We start from the raw sequence: 27,621 nt of genomic DNA on the forward strand, positions 1-27,621 counted from the left end.
CCTTATATGTGGAGTGTCAGCTACCCCAGCCACACCTGGGCGGAGGAATATTTTACCTTAGCCTCCTAGACCGAGAATTGCATGGAGTTTCAAGATCACACTCTACCTCCTGTGTCCAGAAATATCAACTTACCAAAGTCACACCATTCATTAATCATAGCACAGCCAGGAGTTGCTCCCAGCTCTCCTGACACCTGATTTGAGGCTCTATAAATGGCTGCAGAAGGTCTGGCTCACCTTTCATGCCCTGGCCCTTCATTTTTAGCCTCCCAGATTCTGCTACCTGCTTAGGTCCCAGGAAAGTGGGGCAGGGCCCATATTACTATGTGTTCCTAGCATTGATGTCCCAGCCACAAAAAGCAAAAACAAGAAATATCTTTCCTTCCCTTGGCAACTTATTTTGGTCTTTATTTAGGGTGAGCTGGGGAGGAGGCACCACATATGGCCCGACACAGGGTTGGCTCTGGGTCTCACACAGGTATTACTGGGGTGCTGGGCTCCACCTCCAGGTGGAGGGCAGTGGCCCCTCTGGCTGTGCTGGATAACAGTTGAGAAAGAAAAGCGGGAACATTGCCACCAAGAAGACTGGAGATAAAGTAACACATTTCCCGCGGCTGTGAAAATACTTAAAGATAAGGGGATAGCAGTTTACTGCTGCTTTTGGGTCAGATTCCCAGGACTTTCATAATGGATAAAGGCGATTTCAAGAATATCATGAACACATCTATCAAATGTTCCAAAAATAAATGTTCCATTGATGTGGTGGGGGATACAAAGAAAACAACAGTAACACTGGCCAGGAACCAGACTCACTCATCTCTGCATGGCGTTTTTCATTGACAGTTTCTCCAATGCAGGCATGGCTCTCAGAAAGAAATGTGTAGATGCCATAGGCAGCCCTTGCAAACTCAATATATGGAACTATGGCAGATATTTTGGAGGGGTACCCTCCATTTCGATCTCATGTTGCTATGAAGATAAGACAAAAGGCTCTGGGAAATATTTTGCAGGGCTGACATATCAGATACCTTTTCAGTGAGGCCACGTCCCTCGGATGGCACATGACCCTCTGCCTCCTTCAGTCAGAAGGGCTCCTGGTCCCAGTGCACACCTGGCATTTTATACCTGCCTTCACTGACTCTTACCTTGTCAAGTGTCAATTATGTGTTCTTGTCTGTCACCTTCACAGGATGGTGAGGTCCTTGGAAGCCTGGGTTATACCTGATTGTCTCGGCTCCCCCAGCACCTACCATAAGCCTGGTATTCTGTAGGCACTCAGAAGCATTTGCTGAATAAATTGATGAGGGGTAATTATACTACACATTTTAGTCTCTGAATGGTATAACAAACAATCTTTGGATATTTCAGGGTGTGAACTATTTTTAAGAATAATACATCTCATCATAATTGTTAAATGCTTGATAAATATTGAAATAAAGGTGAGAGTCTTTCATTGGTTGACAGAGGTAATAGCTGAGTTGTGTAGGGCTTTGCAGGTTACAGGGTAAGAGCTGATTATTTTCTGTGGTACTTGGATACAAGAAGGGAAGTTTATAAATGGTGATACAATGCTTGGCCATCTATGACCAACCAACCAGAAACCCAGGAATACTGTGAAAGTGGCTGGAAGAACCCGGTTAATTACAGAGAAAGAAACAGGTCACTGAAGACAGAGATCATGCTTGATAGGATTTGTTTTCAATAACCGGCATGTTCCATAGGTTCCTTCTGGGTGGCCACAAAGGCCTAAGTGGTTCAGAGGTGGGGCTGGGTGTTCTATAGCCCAAGAGCAATTTTGTTCATAACTCACTTTTTCTGCCCCTAACATCATGGCACACATAGAAAATAGTGTGTGGCACGGTGCAGTAAATAGTGAATGTTGTTTATGGCCAGAGGGCGTAGGCCCTTGGACTCCGGCCCCACCAGGCACACCTGGCCCCTCGGAGGGCCAGTGGTTGCTCTGCCAGCCCAGCTCTGTGTGCTCTGCTATACACGGTTGGAAAGCTCTGTCCCTCATAGCCCGTGGGTAAACCTTAGCGGCTCACTAACTCCTCGGCCTGCCTGCCTTGTGTAGGAGCCACGGCTCTCCTACTCTGACAAGCTTTATTAAGCATCCCAATGCATGTAGCTTCACACTGCCATTTCAGGGGCACTGTGTCCGCCCTCGAGGATTGCCACCATCCTGTGTTTTTATGGGCAAGAGTCCAGCAACGCTTTCCTCCCGTTGACTCACACAAGGAAAGAACAGTTATGAGCCACAGTATTTGTTCAGAAACACTTTCTGGAGAGCAGTGTCCCATAGTACTTATGCCTCTACTGACGTCGAACGTACAGAAAATGTCAACCATTCAAATACCAGGGCTAAAAAAGAATTTGTAGAGGAGGCTGTCAAATACAATTTTGAAGCCTATTGTAATTTCTTTGAGAGGAACCGAGCAAACCCAAACCATGTATGACATCGTTCAGAGGATGAAAACTCATCTAGTCCATCTTACTGAAAGTCAATCTTTAATCAAGCAGGCCCACACCGAAATTATTTCTACAAGTTGTCTTCCTCAGATTTTGAACAGGTGTTACTGTCTCCTGCAGGTGGATCGATGCCATCCACACATCACTTACAATGTCCAACATATGGAACATCTGGAACCTACCATCAAGATCCATTTGTTACTCCTCCCAAAACAAGAGTTACCTCCCAACCCCACCCCCCCACTCCAAACCCACCTGTGTATCATTGCATCTGTGACACCAAATAAAAGGCCAGGGAAAGTTTTGGGCCATTGTACACCGGCTTCTTCTCTGGTAGCGGTGTTTCCATACCCCTTGCCCCACATCCTCTTTCCTCTGCCTCCCTTCTCTCCATTATCTATGGCAGACATAGCTAATTAGTCATAGCAGTCTCTCTCAATATGTTCCCCAAACAGCCTCAGACTCCTTTTTAACACAATTCTCAGACAACCAATACTAATTATTTAGAGTTGGCACTTGAGAGTAAACTAATCTTCTCCCTCTAGCCTTAAAGGGAGGTGTCGATGCTGTACAAGTTTGAGACAAGGGGTATATCAAGGCTATGGTGTTGGCAGCTAGCAGAGAGGCCTGGCCACAGAGAGGCCTGGCCACAGGCATCTTCAAGCCTCACAGGATAGCCTTCCCTCAGCAAGGTCACAAAAGCTCACATCCTTTGGTGCCAGTTTTGGAGGAGATTGCATGCCTTACAAGGTTGTCCATTCTCTGATAAGATAACTTCAATATTCTGGAATCTTCCTTATGGGGTGGCTGTCTTCCAGAAACACTCTCTGTACTGCACATAATATGTCTACAGTAATCTAAGATGGCTGTGTAAGAGAGGAGCACCAGAGGTACAGGTTGTTAAGTTGGGATGTTATGATGTTTGTATATACTGAGATCGTCTAGTTCTATTGGCATGTCTGAGGAAGGGGTACTGAGGAGAGGGGCCAAGATGCCTGGACCAGGTACCTCCACCCTGGAAACAGCAGGTAATGATGCCTGGGAAGGAAGTTTTCAAATTTACTGCATTAGCTCCCCACAGTTCAAGTCCACATGGTGCTGCCCCAGGAACCACACTGATGTCAGAGCATTGGGTCACAAAATTGTGGAAAGGATAACAAATAGTGTGAAGGCTCACCCAGTGGGCAGCTAGTTCAGTAAGGGGATTGAAGGTGGTGGTTCCATCACCACATGAGGTGTGAGTTGGGACCCCTGGACTTTTTTCCAGGCTCTTTTATCATCTGGACAGGTCCTCGGACAAACCATGGTTTCCTTATCTATAAAGTAAGGGCTTGAACTATACCTATTTAATAGCTCTTTCAGCTAGAAGCTTCCAGAATCTAAACTCTCTTTAGAATACTTAGTAACATTCCCCATCTCAGGACTAGCTTCCCCAGACACCACAGCTCAACAGAAGAAAGGGATAAAAAGATCAGCCTTTCTTTTTTTGTCTCTTCCTTTGAAAAGTCAGATGGTCTTGTTGGCTGGGGTGGGGGTGGGGGGACCTACAGTTCAGTTCTCTCCCACAAGACCTCTTACCTGGGCTCCTTTTGATGTTATGCACAGGGTTGGAGGAATCTAGACCATTGGGATGTGGCAAGAAGCTTCTTTCAGACTGAGTGGAGTTTCTGGTCCTCAACTCCGGATGCTGGACTTTCCCCTAAACCCAAAGCCCTTCGCTTCCTGGATCCCTTCTGCCCATCCTCTTGCTGGTCCTCTGTAAGTTCACTTTACATTCCTTGATCCTATGCCTGGCACACGTCTTCCAGTTGAGAAAGGGTATCATGGAGGAGGAGGGAGAGGAAAGACAAATCTTCTTTTTGCAGCTTGCTCTCACACTGGCCTTCCTGACAAAAGATTACCTTCTACACACCCTGAGGAGGACTGGCTCTGGCTACCATGGTTTTCCCACCTGCTTTGATCAGGCAGGTTTCCTTTAAAGGGGCAGAGCGAAGGATTGTGTATTAGGAGCTTCCCTGTCCTTCCTAAATTACTCCTTTCATTAGAAACTCGCTCTAGCACTTGCCTTTAAAGTAATCATCTAAGTGTTGTCTCCTCAGGGGGCCAATTTGCCTTCGAACCTCAATAAACTCCCTTAATTCCCCATATAGGCAGGGCACAGGCTGGGGAACAGTATTGCCATCAGCATCTTGATGGAAATTTCTGCATAGTCCAATAATGGATGCTGTCTTTCTGGTTCTGTGGAAAATTTCAGACCTGTCCTCCTTCTGACTTTTCCTGATGGGGGTCCCAGGGACTCACCATGAGACCCTCTCAGAGCAAGAAGGGCATGACCTAACTCCTGCCTCCAGAAAAGGACTTGAGGTCTATATATTAGGAAAGATGGCCCTCCCACATCCCATAGGGCTGTGGGGTCTGGTGGGCTGGAGTTTGAGGAGGGGGGCCCAATCTAAACATGTTTTGTTTGGCTTTGTGGTATGATGGGTCAAGCATCATTCCCCCCACCCCCGCCCCAGCCAGCCCCAGGTTTGTGTACCTCCCCCCTGCTGCACCCCTTCCACGCACACACACACATACTCTGTCAGTGATGGGGTGTGAGGTGGCCTACCCAGGTTTAGAAATAAAACCTCACACTGAGGAAATTAGCTACACCTGAGTAGACAATCTCTCCACTGACGTCAAAGGCCCCCTTCCCACCATGCCAGGTGTTTTAGAACTGCCAAAGAAGGGTCCTGATCACGGAGATCCTTCTGAAGAAGGAAAGCAAACAAAGAGGGGAGGAGCTGGAGGGCCCAACATTCCAGGGACAGGTGTGGAGCTGACTAGAGATCTGTCCCCTGCAGGGTCCCTACTTTGGTGTTGTTAGCTCAGGGCCCATGGATGTCTGCCAATGACACTTTTCCTTGTTCCCCAGCTGGCAGTCCTTGGCTCAGCCCTGCATGCCCTATCTGTTATCTTCTTGCTCTGGTCTTTCCTGAGGGCTCCTGAACTTCTTGTGGTGTAGTCCCTCCAGACCCCTAAGCATCCATCCGCCCTAGAAGTGACAGGAAATATGCCATCTGAGCACAACATGTAACTGGTGTGAAAAGACAGGAAATAATTCTGAGGAGCCATTCACAAGCTCACATGCAGCCTGTGGGCAACTTAGACATGTAGAGTATCTGTCATACACACTAAGGGTGGGGCAATCAAGTGCTGTCCTGTAAGACAGAAGATCAAGATGGAATCTTGTCCCAGATAGATCTTACTGAAGGCTGCAGCTCAGATACCACGGCTCCCCAAGACATCTATCTCTACAGATTATTTCCTTAAAGCCTCAATCAGAATTCACATCAGAACTAAGTTTTCTTCACAGATCTCATGGGTCCATTCAACTCCACACTTCCAATCTTGTAGAGGGAGGAGGGATGCACTGACCACTAGGGGCTAAACTTGGGGAGGTCAGATTTTTCCAGAATAGGCCAGAGTTTAGGTGGAATAAATGCATGCTGAGTCAGATGGTCTCCAAAGAGCGACTTCCTTCACTTAATTCTGTTCCGGCAGCCCATTCAGCTGTAGGAGGGGGCTGGGGGCTCCTACTTATCCATTTACAGAGAGTAAGAAAGACTTTTCTTTCTTTCTTTCTTTTTTTTTTTTTTTTTTTTTTTTTTTTTTTTTTTTTTTTTTTAGCAATTCCTCATCTCTCTCCTTGGAGTCTTGCAATTCGGGTTTCACTAGGGACAGAAGTGTTCCCTATGGATTCTTCTATCTTCTTTGAATGGCAAGAGGCGGGAAAAGCCAGGCAAGTAAAACAGTTTCACATAAAAAGTGAATGCCTTTCAAGTTGCCAAATGAAACTGTGGTTTATTGAGTAGAAAGCATACCCACACTGAAACTGCCAACTCCTAACTAGTTTGGATTATAGCTATCCCCAGACTCTCACAACCTTTATGATCCAAGGAAACAAAGCTCAGACTCATATAGGAAGCATAAACAAACTGGGGCACATGGGTTTGATGTAACTACAAATGCAGGCCATGAATATTTGAGTTTCCAAATGGGCAGATCTTAGAAGACTGACCCAAAGAAGAACTCCCCGAGAGGGGAGAGTGATAGGGGACAGTAATTCAAGGACAAGGCATAGTTGTGTGATGTTGGCCCCTCAACTTGCATCTGCACAAGCAACCATGTTGAGCATTTTGGTAAACTAACCAAGTGGCTAAAGGTCAAGCTATAGGAAAATCTGTAAAGGCAACAATGGTATGCTTTTGGTACATTTGATCTCCATATTCTTAACTTTTTGTCATCTCAGTGATGCTTCTTTCTCATTCCTCTATAGGAATCCAGGGCCAGAATATCACAGAAACTATTGTTGGAAGAGAGAGGCTACATTGTCATCTGGTCTACCCCCACCCAAAGCAAGCATTCCCAACAGGCGTCTAGTACTGCCATTGTTCTTGTATTGCCAAAGCAGGGAACTCAGGGTCTCACAGGACTATTTCTCAGACAACTTGCATTGAGAAAAAGCACCCTTATCCATTGATTCAAAGTCTGCCTGCTTGTCATTCCCACTTAGTTGTCCTTGTTCTACCCTCTAAAGTAATGCTGAGTAAGCTGACTTCTTCCATGTGCATTACCTCATACTGCAGATAGCCATGGTCCTAACCATTTCTTTTCTTCTCCAAGCCAAATATAACAGTGTCATCATCATTTCTGATGAAATAAGGGGGCTTCAGACCTCATTCACCCAGCTTGGCCTCACCTAGCATGGACACTCCATTGCCAAAGACTCTCTCAAAGTATGCTACCCACTTTTTTCCTACTTTCCCCTCCTTTTTCATCCAACCTATTCTCAGAAGTGACTCCTTCAACTTAAGATGCAAATGATTGATCATGCTTATTATGTTACCTTCCCGGGATTGTTTATATTTTAACAGGTTCAAAGTCCTGACCTGAGGGGATGGCTAGGAATGTTTGGGCATCAGCTAATGGCAAGATAGAGGACAAGAGACAAGGCACAGAAATCTTCTTCTTTCTTGATACTTTTCCTGGACAGAAGACCAATCTAACCAGATAATTCACTCAAAATAATGAAACTGGTGCTGTGAACTTACATGACTTAGGCAATCTGTGGTGTTATCCTCATCATCACCTCAGGTGAGACTATTCACCTGGCCAAGCAAATTCCCATAAAATGAATTCCTTGAAGGCAGGAGCTGGGTTGATTCTTTCCTGGTTTGTTGTCAAGTAGAGACCTGAGTAACATATTAATAGTTCCTCATACATGTCTTCTGGATGAATGAGTGAATGAGGTCAGACCATAAGGCAGAATTTCTAGGGCCTTGGCTCATGAAAATTGGCAAGTGGCCTTGGGCACAACAACAACAAAACAATATAAACATACATGGATATTGGAGTTTGGTCCCCATCCCTAAGATTTTCTGAAATGAAACATACAATTTTTTCAGCTAAAAAATTCAACTTATCTCTTGAATTGAAGGAAAGAAAGGCTACTGTTGGGATTTGAATCAGTGACCTGCAAGATCAAATGGAAGAAATATCTCAAAGCAAAGCAAAAATACAAATGGTAAAAACTGCGAAGGAGGTAAAGCAACTTGGAACAGAGGTCAAGGAGACTGAACACGTGGATAATAGGCATTGTGGATATAGAAGAAGGAAAGGATGGAGAAAGCAATAATCAGACAAATGTTGGAAGAAAAGCTGCTGAGCTGAAGAAAGATTTAAGCGTTGCAGATTTAAAGGCAGGACTGATGAGACAAGACACACACTTATGCTTTACTTAATAAAATTCCTGAAATCCACTGATATGGAGAAGATCTTACAATCTTCTAGAAAGAAAGGTTATTTACAAAGGAAGAAAATAATGAAATTGACATCAGAGTTTTTATTTGTAACACTTGAAAGCCAGAAAATAAAGAGCAATGGTTACAGGCAGCTGAAGGAAAGGCTGGGGCCCAGGGACCCCCAGCCAAAATGCCATTCACATGCAGGGCAAAGAAACTTTGTGGATGTGCAGAGTCTGAGAACACGTCACCCATATTCTCTCATATTATTTGAACAAAACACTCAATATTCAAGCAAGGGTTCTAAACAAGTAACAAATGAATCACAACAAAAACGGGAAGGTGCAGAATAGAGGAAACAGTGATAGAAAGTAACATGTCCACTATACGTAGTGAACTCCAAATGGACAATGATAGAATTACTGGGAATGTGGGGCATAGAGGCCAAGGAAGGATTCTTGCAAAAATAAGAGGTAAGAGAAAAAAACTGAAAATGATAAATAATCTCAGCATAGATCCAGGGGTGGGTGATACTGGAGAAGTAAAAGTATTGTAAGAATGGGGGCTTAGGGGAGGAGAATAGTGAAAGTGGCATATGGGCTTTAGTTCCTCAGAGTGGGGAAGGAGCATTGGAGAAGTGGGAAATCTTGTCAGGGTAAACTATTTGGCATCTTGTTTTTATATAATAATAGAGAAATATACTTTTGATCATGAGTGCTGGGAAAGAAGCAGAATGACTAGTGAAATGGAAAAGAATGGTAGATCTTCCAAATGAACAAAGGAAAGAAAGAAAAAGATAATAACGTGATCAAACTTGCCAAATGAGGAAACTGAAAAAGCAAAAGCAGTAATCACAAATAAATGGTACAAAATAAAGTAAGGTGGAAGAAGTAAAACAAGCATATTGATGGTTACACTAAATAGGAAGAGATTAAATTATCCTATTAAATTATAGAAACACTAAGATTAGGTTAAATACAAAAACTTTGCTAAACGCTATTTTTAAGAAATACAGTTAAAAGAAAATGATGAAGGTTGAAACAAAGGGATAAGAAAACACTAGGAAGAAAATAGGTATGGCAACATTAATGTCAGGTTGGAATAAAGTTAAAAGCATGAATGAGGATAGAAATAGGTAGCATGTAATAGTAAAAGATAACATTCATGAAAAATCAATGACAGTTATAGTCAATGGGCACCAAACAAGGTAGTTGCTAAATATTTGAGACAAATGTCATAAAAATGCAAAGAGAGTTTCATGAAACTATACAATTATAGTCGAATTTTAATAAACTCTTTTCAGAATTAAGATCCTATAGACAAAAAATAAACAAGCACATAGAAGAACTGAATGATGCAATTAATAAATAAATTTAATATGTATTTCCTTCAAATCAAAAATTTGCATTTTTTATCTCCAAAATCAATCAAGTACTTGGCTACAAACAGAGATTCATATAATTTTAAAATAGAGATTTTACAGGCCATCCTCTCTGCACATAATCTAATAAAACTAGATATACAAAATTAAAATATATCAAAAGATCCCAAGTGCTAGAAATTAAGCAATACTTTAAATAATTTTTGGACCAAAGAGAAATCAAAACTAAAATTACAAACTATTTAAAAACTGATTAAAGTAGAATACTTTATTCCAAAACCTATATCACACAGCTATAGTTGTACTCAGGGGGAAATTAATAGCCCTAAAATGCCTTTGTTGTTAAGGAGAAAGATGTAAAATGAAGAAACTTCACATCGATTTTAAAACATTAGGAGAAAATGAACATTTAAATAAATTATGGGAAAACAGGAGAAAGAAATCAATAAAATAGAAAACAAACCAAACTGTAGAAAGGACAAATGAATCTCAAACTGCTTCTTTGAAAAAGACAATAAAATGGATGAACCCCTCACATACTTGATTAGGGAAGAGAGAGCAAAATTCCATAAGACTGGAAAGAGAAAGGAGAACCATAGATACAGGACGGATTGAAATTACTGTATGAGAACATTATGAGTAACACTATGGCAACATTGGTTTAAATCTAAAGAAGATGCATTATTTCTTAGCAAACAAACTGAAGTTTTGACCAAGAAGACGTAGAGAACTTGACTATGGAACTTGGCTATGTCAGTTATCATAGACAAGACTGAAAGATGAGCTGAGATTGATCATTTAAAAATACAGCAGAACGACACTGTTTCATGGCAGACAGTGGAGCTCTTCCATGAGGAGTAGAGGAGACTGGAAAGGGGGTGGGGATGATGAGGTCAGAGGGAGGAGATGAGAAGGTCTGAGGAGGGAATAGTGGAGACAGGGAGGGGGGTGTGATTGGGACAGGTTAGGACAGCACCTCCTCTACTATCCCCTGATGCCCAACATACATTCCTTCTCTTTTTAATGCCTATTTATGTTCAGCCATATTTACGTCCAACTACCATTTGTGCACCCAAGAGCTGCTGCTTGGAGTTTAGGATGATAGCAGCAAAGCAGCTGGGATGTGTACCCCAAATCTCTTCTCCTTCTCTCCTGGTGGCTCGCTCCTGTGCAACCTCATGTTGGTGGTAGTGTCTCTGCTGTTAAGGCTCCTGCCCCTACTCATCCAGGGGGGCAGTGGGATGGGAAGGAGCTGGTGAAGTCAGGACAAGGTCACTGCAGGGAGTTCTCCAACCCCCCTATCACTATTTGGGCTACTTCAGAGGACATCTGGGCATCTGTTTATGGCCCACGCCCAGGACCTGAATAGGGCTGACTTTTCTTAGAGGGATGGGGAATTCTCATTTCTGCCCCACCCTTCTCCATGCTCATGAGAGACACAAAGCATCTGCCCACCAGGCTGGCTTAATAAGATTTGTTCTGCTCCAGGAGGAGCCTGTTTGACCACATTTGGGAAATACCATCGATTTTCTGCCTCTTAATCCCAAAAGATGTCTTTTGAAAACATTTCATCACTCCTGGACAACATCTCTTGGCAAGAATTCAGTGATTCACAATACTTCATCCAGACAGTTCTTTCTTATTTTAAATTAGTAGGTGTTTTCCTATTTCTACCTACATATCTGGCCATCTTTATTATAGTGTATTATAGAATTTCTGAGGCCCTATGGTTTTTGCTAAACATACTTTTTCCTTTTTCTGAACCACTTAGCTTTTATCCATGTTTCTTCATTGAATTTGACAGCTGGCAATGCAGTTAACATTTAATTTCTACAGGGGTGAAAGTGGGAACTTGGGAGGAAAAAAAAACCCAATACCTGTAACTGAAGTGGACCTTGTTAATGACAGAGACGTGGGGTGAGAAAGAAATGGACAAGAGACACTCTTGTCCAAGTACACACACACATACATACATACACCCCCAAATAGTTTTCCTGTCCTGGAAATCCAATACAAAGTACAGTTTAAACACAGCTCCCATCAGATCCAGTTCTTGGGGTGGAGAGTCTCCTGGGCTTAAAGGAAAGGAAAGTAGGTTTCCAGGTGCAATTGTCCATAATGAATGAACAGGTCAACTGGTTCTGTTATCTCTTGTTAGAATGTTTTGGGGGTGGCTCTCCCCTCCCTTTTGGGTAATTTAGCCCTGCCAGGAAGCCTGGCAGGGAACGGAAGCCCCCATCCTTTGTACAGAGGGGTTCATGCATCTCAGAATGGCAGGACCCTCTGGCCCTTACCACTACTCCCCTCCAAGCTTGGGATTCTAGGAGCCTCCCTGCTCTTCCCGCTGGAAACTCCTGTACTAAAGGTCAGGTTTCTCTCCCTCTCTCATGGTGGTATGCCTGTTGGCAGAGGTGGAAACAGAGTGAGGGAATGGAGGAGGGGGAAGCTTAGGGGTGGCTCCCAGACATTTCCGTGGAAGGAGAGCCTGTTTAAAACTGTAGCCCCTAGTGCCTGGGGTCTATCAAAGAGCCTCAGATCTTCCAGATTCTGGTCATAGTAACCTCACTTTCCTAAAAAGCTTCCAGTATCACCCAGCATATAAATGGTTATGTGGCTGTCTGTTGTAAAGAATTTGGTGATGTCCTATGGGCCTGCTGCCCACAAGCTCCTAACCATTATTATGGTGAACATCCATGTCAGGTACTGTCTAAGTTCAGCTTTTGGGTCCAAACTAGTTTGTTTGTTTAATAGAGTCTTCTTGGAATACAACCATGTTCATTCATTTATATGTTGTCCAAGACTGTTTCATGCTATAATGACACAAGTGAGTCTTTCTATAGACAGAATAAAAAATATTTACTATTTGACCCTTTCCAGAAAAAGTTTGCTGAGCCCTGATCTACATATAAAGACTGAATGTAAGCTAATGGCTGTAATTGGGAAGTTAAAGTATGAAATTCATGGATACTTGTTGGTCCTACTCAGGCTAACCATTTGTTTTAAGTATCACAGACTTGATAAAGCTTCCAACACCCATAAGCAAATAGGAAAATGAAATAAATTTCCCCAGATTTTCACACATTGAACTCAGATACTTTTCTCAATTGAGATCTCTACTCAAAGTTGCTGGTTTGACTTATACTGAGAAATGCTTATCCTTCATAATTTTATCCTCCATAATAAAACTCATATATTGGATTCTAATCTTTATTAATTGCTTCCTGCTATTAGATATCATCTTGCCCTTTCCTCTGACCAATGAATGTTTGAAATATCCTATTTAGACACTCCCAATTCCCTAATGATCTCTTTTGACTTTAACAGTCTATCAGTGTGAAATTCCTCTTTTTTGTAAAGCTGGGTGTGCCCATCAACCACTAGCTAAGTGCACTAAGGCACCTTCAACTCTTTGTGCATATCCCCTGAATTTCCACACACTCTGTTTCTGTATCTGCCTAGGAACCACTCAGCAAGTTCAATTTTACAGCATCTATTATTTAAACATGCCAAGAAGATCATCTTGTAATCATCTTCCCAAAAGACTAAATGGAAACGTTTTTGCTTTAAGACAATGACATTTAAAGCACATGTCTTACTTCTAACTCCAGCAAGCTCATACCAACATTCTCTAATGTCACACATGGATAGTTATGGTGATCTGTGCAGAGAGAGAAAAATCAGCCATCAGGATAAGGGAGGTACAGGTGTGTTTGGTTACACAGGTGCAAGGAGAGGCACAGAAGGTGAGTGCTGCTGCTGATTGACCCAGAGTTGACACCACAGGGAGCAGACACCAGGTCCAGGCAAAGAGCATTTCAGCCTAGAAATGGGCTAGTCACCGCTGGGGGACTTCTCTTCTTCAATGTTCTTCACTGTCAGGTAGTAGATGCGGTTGGCCTCTGGGTAGGTGACTTTGCTGAGTGGGAGCTTATAGATGGCAGGGTTGTTGGTTGTCAGGAGCAGGAAGATGAGGGTGGAGAGGCAGAAGGCCCAGGTGCCTGACGGCACACCAATCTGGAAGCAAAACCATTGGGGTCTGAAAATGGTCTTAGGCTCCAGGGACCCTGGGGGAGAAGGCGGTGGTAGCAGCTGAGGATGGGGATCCTTCCCTATTGATGACATCGGTTTTTAGGTTCATAAGATAAGGTTAGTTTGGTCTAGGAATCTGAGATATTGGTACCTTTGGGCACAATCAGAATCTTTTAATGATGGAGTTGAAAATCAGCCTAGGTACGACTTCCCACATCCAGCCACACACAAGTACTTCCATCTGTCCATCTAGGTTCTCCACTGCTGGTTATACCACTCTTTTGTGCACACACACAGCCACCTCCAACACACCTCAGAGGCACATATATGCAATTTCCAGTCCTTCTCTGGACATTTGTCCTGGATAAACCTTGACAAAGGCATTGTGTGGATACAAGCTACCAGAATGCATTCAGGATTCTTTCACAAACTGTAAATGTCCTAAAGCTCTGGCTGGGACAGGCATGTTCAGGAGAATCCAAACTTACCACTGACATTATGTTGGACAGGGCTGCTCCCATGTATGCACAGAACAGGGCTGTGGAAAAAAAGGACCATGGAGTCAGCTTCCCAGGGTTTTCCCCCACCTCTTCCCAAGGGCAGGGGGCCCTATACTGTCTCCAGCAGCCTTGGTGTCTCACCACATCCTGACATCTGGCATATTTGCCTGACATTATTATGGTAGCTTTTTTTTTTTTTTGCAGGTAGGTGTGGCCAATCTCCCACCAGACTGTGTTCTGAGGGCAGAGATTAAAGCCTTCTATCTCCTCCGCACTTCCATGGTGGCCTTGCATACAGTCAGGGGTCAGTAAGCATTTTTTGCTTGTCCACGCTGACCTTGGGGATGTGTGGCTGGATTATTATCTGTCTTAGGAATGAGTGGTCAGACTATATGAACCCCCAACAAGGCTCCTCCCATCCAAGATTCTGAGTGGCCCTGATAGAACTTGTTGGACCCATACCAAGCCTCACCAGAACTGGACCTTACTGGTCTGTGAGCTTGTCCCTAGGATCCAGGCTTTGGGGTTCACTGTAGGCTGTGGCCCCCAGGACAGGTAGGGGAGCTAAACCACGCCCTTGTGCTTCTGGATAAGCTTCTTATGCCCCTGCATTTTTGCTCTTTCTGTTCCTCTGTCCAGAACACCTTCTCCCCCTGTCTCTACCTACCCAATTCCCATCCTGGAAGCGTTGAGATAAACCCCGTCCTCCCTGCAAAGCCTTCCCAGATGGTTCTAGCCACAGGAATATGCCACTTCTCCAAAGACCAAAGGCAGTTACAGTATTAGCTTCAAAATATCTGGCACTTCTGACTTGACAGATATTTACCGAGCCTACTGTCTCCTTGCTGGCTGCTGAGGGGAATACAAGAGACATACATGGAAGTCATTTACAGTCTCCATATATGAATGGGGAAAAAGTTCTTCTGAATGTTATTCTGCCCTTTACTTGTCTCCAGTTTTGCTTATTAAAGTCCTGCTGTTTCCAGATAACGTAAGTAACTCCAGGGCAGGAAAACTGGGGGAAAGATGAGGCTGGGGTTTGAATCTTGCTTCTGCCCTCAATAGCTGTGTTCTAGATTAAGTTCATTAAACCTTCTGGGTACCAGGGTGTACAATGGGCTGACAATCTATGCCTGGTAGTAATCTGGGAGGACTGAGTTTGTATGTGGCGCTGGGGTGCAGCTTTGAGAGTGCCCACACCCATTTCCCTTGGGACAGTGCACTACTTACTCCATGGAAATCAAGCTCCCATGTTGTGATCTTCTGACAGCTCAGTGCTCCCAGGTATGTCATCTCACTGGGTCTTTGTAATAATCTTTTCAGACATCACAGCCTTAATGATTGTGTGATAACTGCTCTTCCTCTAGATGTGGCTTCATGACAATGTGGTCACCACTGTATCTTCCATGCATAGCCTAGGGCATGGCACTACATGGTGTTCTCTAAAAGGTTGTAGGATGGAGTTATTATACCAGAACACTGCCACTAGCACCTGAGAAAATGCATGTGTGATCTCCTTGGAAACTTACAACACTGTGTAAATAAAAAACAGTAAGCATGGTTGTGACTCCATTTCACAGAGGAGGAACCTCAAGTCCCCCATTGGGACCCAAGCCACAGGTCCTTCTAGAACTGCTACCAAGTTCCGATTAATGTTCCTCATGGGTTTTGCATAATCAAGTAGGGAGGGAAGGAAGGAATTGCAGAGTGACCTGGTGGTCAGCTTCCCCAAATACCCACCACAGACGAGGGCCAGCAGGTGCGTCTGCCAGGTGAGGGCGTAGAACATGCCCCCTATGGCGATGCAGGAGAGGACACAGTTGTAGCTCCAGAGGCCCATGTAGATGGTCTCGAAGGGCGTGGCCACCGTCAGGGCTGTGGAACAAGGTGTGACGTTTCTGGCCAGTTCTGGGTCCCCACACAAAGGCCACCTCGTGGCTGGTGCCAGCTCTCAGGATGGCCTCACTCCTGCTATCCCCTCCCCACACTCCTCCCCCTTCCCATCAAAAGAGCCTCTAGAAATGGCATCTGGTCTTCAGGAACCAGCAACAAGAGGACAGCAGTGGTTCCCAAACTGTGGCTTGAGGATTTCACACAGGGGTGTGACTACTTTCAGGGTGAGAGGTCAAGGCGTTGGGATTCTAGGTATTCTCCACACCTTTGGCCTGAGTAGCTGCATTTTTAGCAAGAAACTTTTCAAGTGAAAAAGGTCTGCTTCAAATGGTTGAGGAGAAGTATGTATATACACATACAGATGTATAGAGATAGACAAATAGAAGTACAGGATGTGAACAATAGGTGAATCAGGCAAAGAATTTATGGGTGCTTCATGTACCATTTTTACTTTTATAATTTTTTGATAAATTCAAAATTATTTTAAAATGATTTTTTTAAAGTTCTGCTTCCAAGATGTTTCTGAAAAACATTGGAATGAGTCAACAGGATCCTAGTCCTATGTGCCTGACTCCAATTTCTGGCTCTACTGTGCATATTTACATATATAAATGCATGTACATACATATGCCTACATGAAGAAATATTAAATCACATTTGTCAAATAGGAATACAGTTTTTGAGAAATTGTTTTCTTTTAGTTTACTCCAAATTTCAAAGCACTGGGTCATTTATACTCCTCGGTCTGTTACTGCTCTCCAGGCCTCTGAATGACCCTCCCTTTCCTTCCACCCCTCAGCTCCCAGGGGCTCAGGTAGCCAATGAGGTCTTCAGCCCCTTGCCTTTCCCCACATATCCTGCTGCGGCAGTCTGCTCACTTTGGAAAATCAAGAAAGGGAAAAATAAGTCTCTCCCCTGACAATGTTCAAAAACACCAGTGAAGATAACAAGTCTAGATTATTTGCCCTGTGCAGGGATGGAATGACCTCAGGAAAATTATCCCAAGGTCCTGCCTGCAGAGAGGGGACCCTGTCCTACCTGCTAGCATCCCCACAATCGAGCCAATGGCTGCATGCAGGCAGATGAGTGGCGAGGAGATGAACAGAGCCACCAGGAACACGCCGCCTGTCCAGGGATTGTCACAGCCATACACCTGGCCAACCCCGATGGGGATGGCTTGTAGCAGCTGCAAAGTCAACAGAATCTGGGGTCACTGGAGTGTGGGCACATAATGAAAAGAGCAGGCCTTAGGGTCAGGACAAAGCCATTCCTGGTGGGGGTAATGGGTTGGAACGGGAGGATGGCGGTGCCCTCTAGCGTGGAAGAGAACTTGGGAAGAAGGACATGAGCTGGAACAAATAGCTCCTCACTCCACCACCTAGCAGGCATCTGGCATCCCCCGTGCAAAACCCTCCCAACACAGGTGCTTCTGAAAGACACATGGCTTCTGCTTTGAGAGGAGGAGCTTTGAGAGAACCAGAGGGCACCCTCCTCTGCGAATGCCATTGGAAGTTTCAGGGCACTAGGGGATTTCCACCAGACCTTCTGACATCCTACAGGTATTCCAGGAATATTGGAAATATTCTAGGCCGTTTTGATGATTGATTTCATCAAAGGTCACCCAGATCATTGGTGGCTAAGGCCAGGCTAGAGCCTCTGAGCTTGACCCCTAGTCTAGAGGTGGTTGCTGCACATTCAGAGCTACCTAAGGTATTATGGGGCTCTGGGAAGGAGGTGGCATTTCTCCTGCTCGAGGGTCACTTAGCATTTGTAGAAAGATAATATGTATACCATTGGAAAACAGAATAAAGCCAAACATCCCCGAGTTTGAGAGTCATTTGAGGGTATTGTAATTGTAGATGGCTAATTTGGGAGTCAGATGGCCCTCTTTCTGCCCAAGCTGAACCATCTACATCTGACAGAGGAGGGCCTGAAGGAGAGGAGGGAGATTGGCAGGCTAGGGAAGAGTATTGGCCTGGGAGCTGAGGGCTCCAGCTTTCAGGGGAGTTTTGCACAAGCTCATGGAATGATGGTGGGTATGTCACTTCCTCATGCTGGGCTCTGGTGCCCTTCTCTGTAACATGAGAAGGCTGCCATAGCAGATAATCTCCCACCTTTAAAATTCTGCTGTCTTTGCTCTATTATAATGTCATGTGATCTCTTTGAGGGCCAGGCTCCTTGATGGCTGGGTACATAATAGGTGCTTAATAAATATGTATTGATTAGCTCAGCAGTTTCCAAACTTTGCTGTACATTGGAAATCCTAGAAAAAAAAATTGGTGACTGGCTCCTCCTTAGACATTGTGATTTAACTGGTATGGGGCATGACCAGGGCCTCAGGAGATTCCCAAGTGCAACTGAGTTTGGGGACCACTGAGTTAGTTATACATGACCTGCTGTAGATGTTGGAAATTAATTGCACATCTCCCTTTGGGTGAAATTTTGTACTTTTTAACAACCTGATTTAATTCTGGAGTCAGTCTGATTTCTTTAGAGAACAGTGTTTGAGGAGTCCCACAGAGCTTTTTAAGCTTTGCCCATCCTGGTCTCTGGATGGGTGGCCTTTCAATTATCAAGCACCGTCTGGGCCAGAGCCTAGAGCCTCATGCCAGGAATGATGGGGGTGTGCATCTTATTTAAAGGAACCCTGAGAATGCTTTCTGCCAGTTCAGGGAACTCAGCTTAAGTGTGGGGTACTGGCTGAAAATCTACTCAATAAATATTCCATGACTTCCCAAAGTCTGAGGCATGCAGGATGCAAAGGGGGTTCCAACTTCCCCCTTGCTGTCTGGGAACACAGATTTGAAGCCCAAGCAGTCAAGAATGAGAAGAATGAGGGACAAGTAGCCTCAGAACAGAGTCTGGGCTCAGAAAGCACCTTCCTCTGCCGGGATCCATATTTTAGCTTGGTGAACTGTGGCCCTGGGGTGGCACCCCTCCCTTCCACCTGCTCTCCAACACCCTGGGGTGAAGGTGTGAAGGGCAGTCGGGTGTGCATGGAAATTTACTGAGCCCCTGCATCCTTCCTACTGCCTACTCTCGACAATCCTCTAGTAACAAGAAAGGCCAGTTAAACAAAAAGGAAGTCATTCTCATCATTGTTTAAAAGACAAGGAGGGAAGGGGAGTTGGGACCTGGATGGTGTGGAAGAGAAGGAGCCCACTGTGAAAGTAGTGGTGTGGTGGGTGAGCTGGTGCCTCAGGGTATATGGATTTGCATGCTGCCACTTTCTGTTCACTTTGAAGATGAATGAGAGGCATCTCTCGCAGGTGGCAGGTGGCCGTCTCCATCCTGTGCCCCTCAGTGGGGAGGGTGGGAGGCTCCATGGGCAACGCCCATGCCCCCGAGGCTGTTACTGGGACTCTGCCTCATGGGTAGGGCTCAGGGACAGCAGGTCTGTGCCCTTATGGCAATGTGCCTAACTGCCAGCTGATGATCACTGACAGTCCCCTCAGAGTTAGAGCTTTGTCCCTGCTCCTGCTCCTGCCAGTTTCCACTTGAGACAGTGGGCTTTCCCTCCAATGCAGGGTTCTGTCTTTTCCATTCTCTTGGATTTAGATCCTAACCCTGACTCTGATGCCCCTCCAGCCCCTGCCCCACACAAAACTTGGAAAAGACAAAATATTCAAAAAGGTTTTGCATAGTTAGCATTTGCACTAGGGGCAGGGAAGACATTCCTTTTCTGATAGCTTCAGGTCTCGAGTGTAGCTGACCTTGAAACCCCTGAACTGTCCTCCCCACCCACGAGTGGTGGCCCCGGAGCTGAGCCCCCAGCAGCCCATCTTGATGATGGGCTCAGCTGGGTGGTGAGGGCTGGGAAAGCAGACTACATAAACAATACTGAGGATGTAGGTTCTGTGTGCAAGTATTCAAAAGGCAATCATAGAAATAATATTCTGAATTACTCTAAACAGCCGAGTTAGAACCAATGGGTGAAAGATGGAGGGGGACAGATTTCTGAGGAAGGTAAAGAGCTCTCTAATACTTCACGGTACCTAATGAGGGGTGGACTGCATTGAGAAGCAGGTTTCACCGCACTGTGGTCGTTCCAGATGAGGGTGTCTGTCTCACCTGGGACTAAGTGGGTGATGGGTCAAAGCCTGGGCTCTACATCAGGCTGCCTGGGCTTTATATTCAGGCACTAGCAGCAGTTTGAGCTTGGGCAGCTAACCTTCTCTGTGCCTTAGTTTTCTCATCTGTGAATGGGAATGATGATAGTACTTACAGTATTGGGCTATTAGGAGGGTTAAATTAAGTCCAGAAGTCAAGGGCTTGGAACAGTGTCTGATACGTAATAAGCTTGCCGTAGCCTTAGCTGTTAGCTCTCTCTATTGTTCATGAGCAAGGCCAAATTTTACAATTCTGTCTATTTAATCTTGTGTTAGGTTTTTATTATATCCCTTTATCCCAAGTGTCTAGAGATTGGTAGAATAAATGAATATGTACATTTGTGATAGTTGGATGTGAAGCAGGGTTTCTCAACTTCGATATTTATTGACATTTGGGGCTAGATAATTCTTGGTTATGGGGAGGGCTGTCTTGTGAATAGTAGCATGTTTGGTGGCATCCCTGACCTTTTGATACCAGTAGCACCCCTCCCCCCAGTCTAAATTTTGCCTCCTCCCTCCAGGAGGGCAAAGTCACCCCTGCTTGAGAGTCACTGATATGGAAAGTACATGAAAATTCATCCCTATCTTCTCTTGATAAGACCTTTAAAACCCTAATTTTAAACATTTGTTTTAGTATCTGGCCCCTTCACCCAACCATCCATCTTATTGAGTATTTTTCCCTGAACCCTACCATTCTGTATAATTAACTTGGTACTGACCTATGCACTTATTTACTGTCTGTTTCCCTGTACAGAGAGTACACTTCAAAAGGGCAGAGAAGTTGTTGTCCTTTTATTCCCCGTGTATTCCTAGTGTCTGATAAAGTGCCTGGTACATATCAGACCTTCAATGAGGTTTGTTGAAAGCACAGCAGCCTTTTTCTCTGTCCTGTTCTCTACTATGACCATCATCTGGTGGAGATGCATCTGGAGAAGCTGAGAGCCTGGATAATCCACAAACCAGTTATCAAGAAGGTGTGTGGTATAAGCATGGGTCCCCACTCATCTGCCATTGGGTAACTTACCAAGGGCATCTCCATCTCTGTCCAGGTGATATTGGGCACTGAAGACACAGGCTCCACCAGTGTTGTGGGGAAGAAGAGGTTGTAGTGGCCGGTGGCTGCCAGGTACAGGGTCATAGCAATGTTGAAGGGCAGCGTGAAGACAGGAAGGTCCCACTTGCTGAAGATGGAATTCAAGGCACTGGAAAGAACTGGGCTGAAGATGAGCAAGACAAAGGGTTAATCTGTGCTCATCCTTAGGTCTACACCATCTTGTCTCGTCAGCTCTGTCCATGGTGCCCCCCTGTCCTTGGCCCAGCCATTCCTGGCTCCTTTGAGACTCTAGTGGTCCATTTATCTGGGACTGGGGATAAGGTGTTCCATTTAAGGTGAATCTTTGAGAGATGCATTTTTAAAGTATAAATATACTTGAATATATTATAAATTATACTTGAATAGCAAATATAATACTTGAATATAAAACTTTATAATCTAAATATTTGCTTGTTTCTTAAACCAAGAAAATTAAACAAAACGTAATCCTTAGAAAATAATGTGTATTGCCCTTGAATCATCAGGATGTACAACAGCTACTCTCCTGCACTGTGATAACATTTTAGAAGCCTGGTCTTGGAGGAGGCAGCTGCTATGGCACAAAGGTAATGTGTGGGCTTGATTCAGCTGAAGTGCTTTGAGCTACTCTGGAAGCCACCACATGAAGATGAAACCTTCAGTTGTTTGTGTCCTCTCTTTTCTCGGCCTCTTCCTTGGGAGAAGCAGGCATGTTGGAAGCAGATGGAGCTGGGTGCAAATCCTAACTCCTACATTTATAGGCTGAGTGAGCAGCATTAGGTAATGATCTCCCTGAACTTTAGTTTCCTTGAAAGGACAAGCCACCGTAGACACTTAACACCCTACGTCTTCCACACTCAAAGAGCTATTGGGACAAAACATGAAATCACATGATCTGGCTGACTGGTCTACCTTTAATTCGTGACCTTGAGTCTCCAATGGGCATTTATGACTGCCTGAAAACCCTACTACACAGTCCATGCAAATTAACTCTCCAACTTGTTGAGAATAAAAGAATAGAAATGACAAGATGAGAAATGCTTCATTTTCCCAACCGTAAGCTCTACACTCCAATTGCCCAGCTCCTACATAGTCTTCCTCTCTGCCTTTGTCACATAATGAAAGTATTCCTCTTTCTTTATTGGGCCAATTCTTACTCTTGTGCTTCAAGATCCAATCTGTCTCAAAGACTTCACTCTTGCAATTCTCTCCTCTCTCTCCTGCAGGTGCAGTCTCTCCTTTATCTCTGGAACACTCTCATAAGTTTACAAAATGCTTTAGTATCTTCTTCCTATTAACACCCTCCTCCTCTAATCCGATGTTCCCTCTGGCTATTTTGCCCCACTTCCCTGCCCTTGTTCATAACAAATATTCCTCAACAGATTGCTATGGTCAATCTTTCCACTCCCTTTCTTTCCTAAATCCACTCCAATCAGGTGTGTGTTCTCTCCATGCCATGCAAGTGGCTCTTGTCCAGTTCACTAACGACATCTATCCTACCAAATCTATGGCCATTCCCTGCTCCCTTCATTTGATAATCAGATGCTCCAACTGGATTGAAATATTTTCTGTCAGGGCTACCATGACACTGCCCTTTCTTAGCTTTCTTCCTACTTCTCCAGCTGCTCCTTGTCACTTCTTTGTGGTTCTTTCTCTCTTCTCCCAGTCATCTAGATACTGGAATATCCTATGGTTCAGCCTTGGGTCTTCTCTTCATCTTCTTTTTCTGGGTGATATCTTTTAGACCCATGGACAAAATGTCTTCTGTATACTTCTGCCCTCCAAATCTTGACCATATCAAAGTTTTGGATTTGTACATCCAGTTACCTTGTCAACATGTCTACTTGGAAGTCTATAGCCTAATATGTCTGTCAGAACTCTTGATTTACACCTTGTCTCCTACCACCAACCTGTTTTTCTCTTAGTCTTGTCCATCAATCCAGGTGCTCAGGCAAACTATAGGAGTGTACTGAATCCTCTTTTCTTCCCCGCCCCCCAAACTCCACAGCCTCCCAGAGAGTCTTGTTGCCTTTACCTTCCTTAAAATACATCCTAAACCCAACCACCTTCCTGTGTATCATCCTTGTCCAGACCACTCTCATCTCTCTGTGGGTTCCTGACTCTGCTTCCAGCATCCGCTCTTGCTCCAGTTAAAATCCATTCTCCACAAGGCAAGCAGAGCGATTTGTTTAAATTTAAACCATATCCTATCACATCTCTGCTTAAAACCCTTTAACTGCTTCCCATCACAGTTGTAATAAAAATACAAAAGCCTACTGGATCCTCAAAGCAAACGGGGTCTAGCCCTCATTTACTTCTGCCTTCACCTCCTCCATTCCTCCTTCATTCACTGGGCGTAAGCCCCCACTGGTCTTGTTTCCTGAACATGGGGCACTCCTCCAGCTGGGGTCTGCACATGCCACCACTGCTGTCTGCAACGTCCTTCACTAGATCTTCAGATGGCAAGTGCCTTTTATCATTTAAGGGAAAGCATGAATGCTCCTTCCTGAAAGTGGCCTTCCCTGACCACTCACATCTGGAATCCCTCTCTGTCCCACTTGCTCTGTTTTGCTTTCTTCAAAGCAGTTATCAAATCTTGACATGAGAGGCTTAATCTGTTGTTATAAACCAAATGTATGCAAATGAAGACAGGGTCTCCTATGCCTTACATGGGGGCAGGTGCGGGGCATTGAGGAAATCCCCATAGAAATGACTGCTATAGTTTTTGTCCCAATGGATTCAGAAACACAGAAACCTTGAGAAGAAGCATAAATTTCCCAAAATGCTTAATGTAGTAATTTATTTACAAGCACTGCTAAAAAGTAATAAACTGAAACTTAATAAATTAGTACTTAAACTAACTGTTTTAGTGACTCCAGAAATCTAAGAAAGATACGTACTTAGAGGTGTTGAAAATGAGTTAGCATGTCTCAAAGCTGTGGGGCACAGACTGGAGGACATGGGTCACCTTGGGCTCCTGCTCTTTGGTGACAGCATGCATAAGAATGATAGCATCAGGTAGCAAAGACCTGCCCAAGATCCAGGTGAGCTGAGCCACAGCACACTCCTCATCTCAACAAGTATTTGTTCCCAAGACCCTTTCTCTTGACTTTTTTATTCCTTTGCAGAATGAAGTGATTGTACAGCAAGATCTCAACTGATGTTTCTTGTTCAAAGATCCTATGCTTTCACTATAGACATTCTTCTCCAAGAGAGTTCTGATTCTATCACAAGTGAGTTTTTAGCTTTTCCATCTTGGTCAGGCCACAGTTTAGATAATTCCCATGTAGCCTGGAGTTTAATAGTTGCAGACTCTGGGTTCATCATCAAAAATTTTGTAAAAGTATGGCCTGCGGCAAGTTACTTAACCTCTTCATGACTTGTTCTTTTCTTCTGTAAACTGGGGACAAAAATAACCCTACCTGGCTGAGCACAGGGCTTGTCTTGCAGGAAATATTCAATAAATGTTACCTTTTGTTATTAAACCTAACATTCAAGGAAGAATATTAGCACAATGAAACACCTGTGGTCACTGCTGCTCTAAAGGGTCCCCGTTATTCCAAAATAAAAAATGATCTGCTGTGTTGCAATCAGACTGATGGATTTTCACCGTGTCTTGTGGCCACGCCATCATGTCTTGTGGCCACGTGTCAGAGCCAGCCTGACTCTGAAGACGGTAGGCTCCAGGAGGGCACATGTCCCCGTCCAGTGTAAGATGCAAGCACCACGGGGCCCTGGGGGTCTGTGAGCAGAAAGAAGGAGGCACCTCACCAGGTCATGGCTGTGAAGGTCACAGGAAACAGAAGCCACCAGTAATAGTCTAACTTCTCAGAGAACACAGCGATCAGTAGTCCGACCAGCATTCCGTTGTACCCATGGAGGCCTGAGGCGATGGCAGACCTGGGTGGGGGCAGTTACATTGCATTTGAATTTGGTGGGGCTTGTAGGGCCCTCCCTGGTACTCCCAGAAGAAAGTCAGCTTACTCCTGAGTGTTGGGCAGTCACACAGCTGCTAGTGCCTTCCTAGATCTGACACACACACGCGTGAACACACACACGGCCCTGATTACCTTGCCATTCTAGAATTAAAGTACGCACTTTGTCTTCTCACGGTGTCTAAGCTCCCTCTTGGCTTCTCAGGGGGTCTCAGACTGCTAAGTTTAGTGAGAGATCTAATAGAAACCTGAGGTATGACACCAGGGAAAGTGTGTGTGTGTGTGTGTGTGTGTGTGTGTGTGTGTGTGTGTGTAGGAGACAGGGAGGAGGGGTGGGAGAGAAGGGGGAGGAGAGAGTGCATCTGACTGCATCGTGTGAAGCTGTAATTGTTGCAGTTGGCCTGTGTCCCAGAGTGGACAAGCTGAACCCGCTGGGGATGCACAAAAGCCTCTCCCCACAGCAGGATAGGGAGGGGCCCAGAGGTGGGAAGAATCCAAGCTTGAGTCTATCCTTTCTTTTTGTTTCATCAGGGAAGGCTATGTGCTCCTAAACTTCTCTCCCTGATGCTAATAAACCCTGCCCTTGACCCTTCCCATGGCTCAGCTGGCTGGGGGATGGGGAACAGGGTGAAGGAGGGACTGGGCAAATCACTGCAAGACCCCTGCCAGAGCATGAGGTTTGTGTACTGTGCTCTGTCCTGCCCTTGACTGTAAGTTGTCCAGGCTGGAACTTGTCTGTCTGACATCAGTGTAACAGAAAACAGCGTCTGGTGCACAGAGGGCTCTAGGCCTTACTTGGTTGTTGAATGGGTGTATGTACATGCTAAAGCTTTTCACAGACTGATTGTCTTTGCCCAGCAAGGGCATCCAGAAGCATAAGGAGGGAAGAAGGGCATTCTGGCTAGAGGATGGCTCCTGCCTGGCAGAGGCCATGGCTTGGGTCTGGAATGAGGGGAGCTTTCAGCTCTGGAGTGGCCAGGAGATTAGCTCAGCTAGACTGAGGAGAGTGGGAGCAGCTGGAGGGTGGGAGGAGGTATCTCTAGACAGTTTCCAACAAGAAAAGCTGAACACATGGCACTGTGTGGGGACACTTGTATGGGACACTGGTTAGAGGGCTGGCTGCTCCCGAGGCCATAAACATATGGGGCAGTTGGAGACGGGAGTTGGGGTAGGGGGTGGGGAGGACGAGGTGGGTGGAAGAGTGGCTGGGAGGGAAGACCGCTGGGTTTGGAATCTATCTCCTTGGGACTAGAAAATCTACCTAAAAAGCAGAAACCCATGTTTTGGGAAAATAATTAGTTTTAAGTCTGTGTGTGTGTGTGTGCATTTTATCTGTATTTTCCCATTTCTGTTCAGTGTTAGGATTTAGTACTTTTTTGGTTTTAATACTAGTTGCTTCAGGCAAGCTGAGAAAAAAATGGCTGACCCATACTGGGGGCTGTCCTGTAGTCCTAGTGGCAGGGTGCAGTGGGCATAGCAGGAATCAAACAAGGGAGCCCAGGGGAGACAAAATTAGAACCCCTCTCTGTGGAAGTCCCCTCCCAGAACACTTCTCTGCCAAAACTTTGGTGGCTTCTGGGTTTGGTTGTCAGAATGAAACCCATTACCTTATATCTGCTCTATCAAATATGTAAAACTTGGTTTAACCCCAATGCCAAAAAGATCTTCATTAGGACCACATTCTTTCAGGACTGCAGCATTAGTGCTGTTGACCTTGAGTTACTCTCTGTGAGCTACAGTCTCTGGGGTAGTGGGGTTAGGGTAACAGGGATAAGGGGGGACATGGGCTGATGGAGGAGGAGGAGGGGAGTAGGACTGGTGGACAGGAAGTAGCGGTGGTCAGGGGAACAGGGGTGGGGGAGTAGGGGTGGTAGAGAGGGATGGTGGGGGTTATGTTTAGATCATGTAGCTGTGTCAGTGATTTGCTGGGGACAGTGGTGAAGTCAGGGCTCCTTAGAAGGATTTATGTGTGGATATTGTGTAGGGTGTCTAGAGTTTTGAACCTATGGTATAGAACATGGTACTGACCTACCAGCAATGAATCTTTTCTTGACATAGTAGTAGAATATGAAACATTCAAAATGGACTTCCTGTCCTGAATATGCTTAGAACACAGCCAGGGAGAGAAGACTCAGAAAATAGAGAGCCAACCCATATAGTACCAGGGTATGTTCTGTGGTTGTCCAGTGAGAAGGGAGGGTTCAGAGAGCACTGGGATAATTAGGGATGGCTCCCTGTAGGAGGAAGATTTGAAGGAATGGTAGGATTAGACAGGCAGAAGCAAAAATGCTCAGGTGGGAACAGTGTGATGCTGAGTGGTAGATGTGGTGGGCCCCAGCAGAGAAATCTCTGGAAGCCAAACTGGCACACACTAGTCTTACTAAAATGTTTGGGAGGATTAGGCAGGCATGGTGTGTGTTTCCTCCATAGTACTGAAGTCCATGAAGCAA

General features: G+C 44.9%; 1 protein-coding gene across 3 annotated transcripts in view; it reads right to left on the reverse strand.

Annotated features, from left to right (window-relative positions):
* Positions 1-9,646: 9,646 nt before the first annotated feature.
* The window catches only part of LOC131490147 (urea transporter 2-like), a 482,671-nt gene continuing 464,696 nt past the window's right edge, over positions 9,647-27,621 (reverse strand). For all 3 annotated transcript variants that reach the window (XM_058692230.1, XM_058692231.1, XM_058692229.1), the window contains 6 exons: positions 25,008-25,136; positions 21,189-21,381; positions 17,094-17,241; positions 15,903-16,037; positions 14,151-14,200; positions 9,647-13,647 (listed from right to left, as the gene is read on the reverse strand). In XM_058692230.1, coding sequence (XP_058548213.1) covers positions 13,465-13,647; positions 14,151-14,200; positions 15,903-16,037; positions 17,094-17,241; positions 21,189-21,381; positions 25,008-25,136 — 838 coding nt within the window. In that variant the 3' untranslated portion in view covers positions 9,647-13,464. The remainder of the gene's footprint in view (positions 13,648-14,150; positions 14,201-15,902; positions 16,038-17,093; positions 17,242-21,188; positions 21,382-25,007; positions 25,137-27,621) is intronic.

Source organism: Neofelis nebulosa, chromosome 11, assembly GCF_028018385.1.
Source record: "Neofelis nebulosa isolate mNeoNeb1 chromosome 11, mNeoNeb1.pri, whole genome shotgun sequence".
In the NCBI taxonomy this organism is placed as follows: domain Eukaryota; kingdom Metazoa; phylum Chordata; class Mammalia; order Carnivora; family Felidae; genus Neofelis; species Neofelis nebulosa.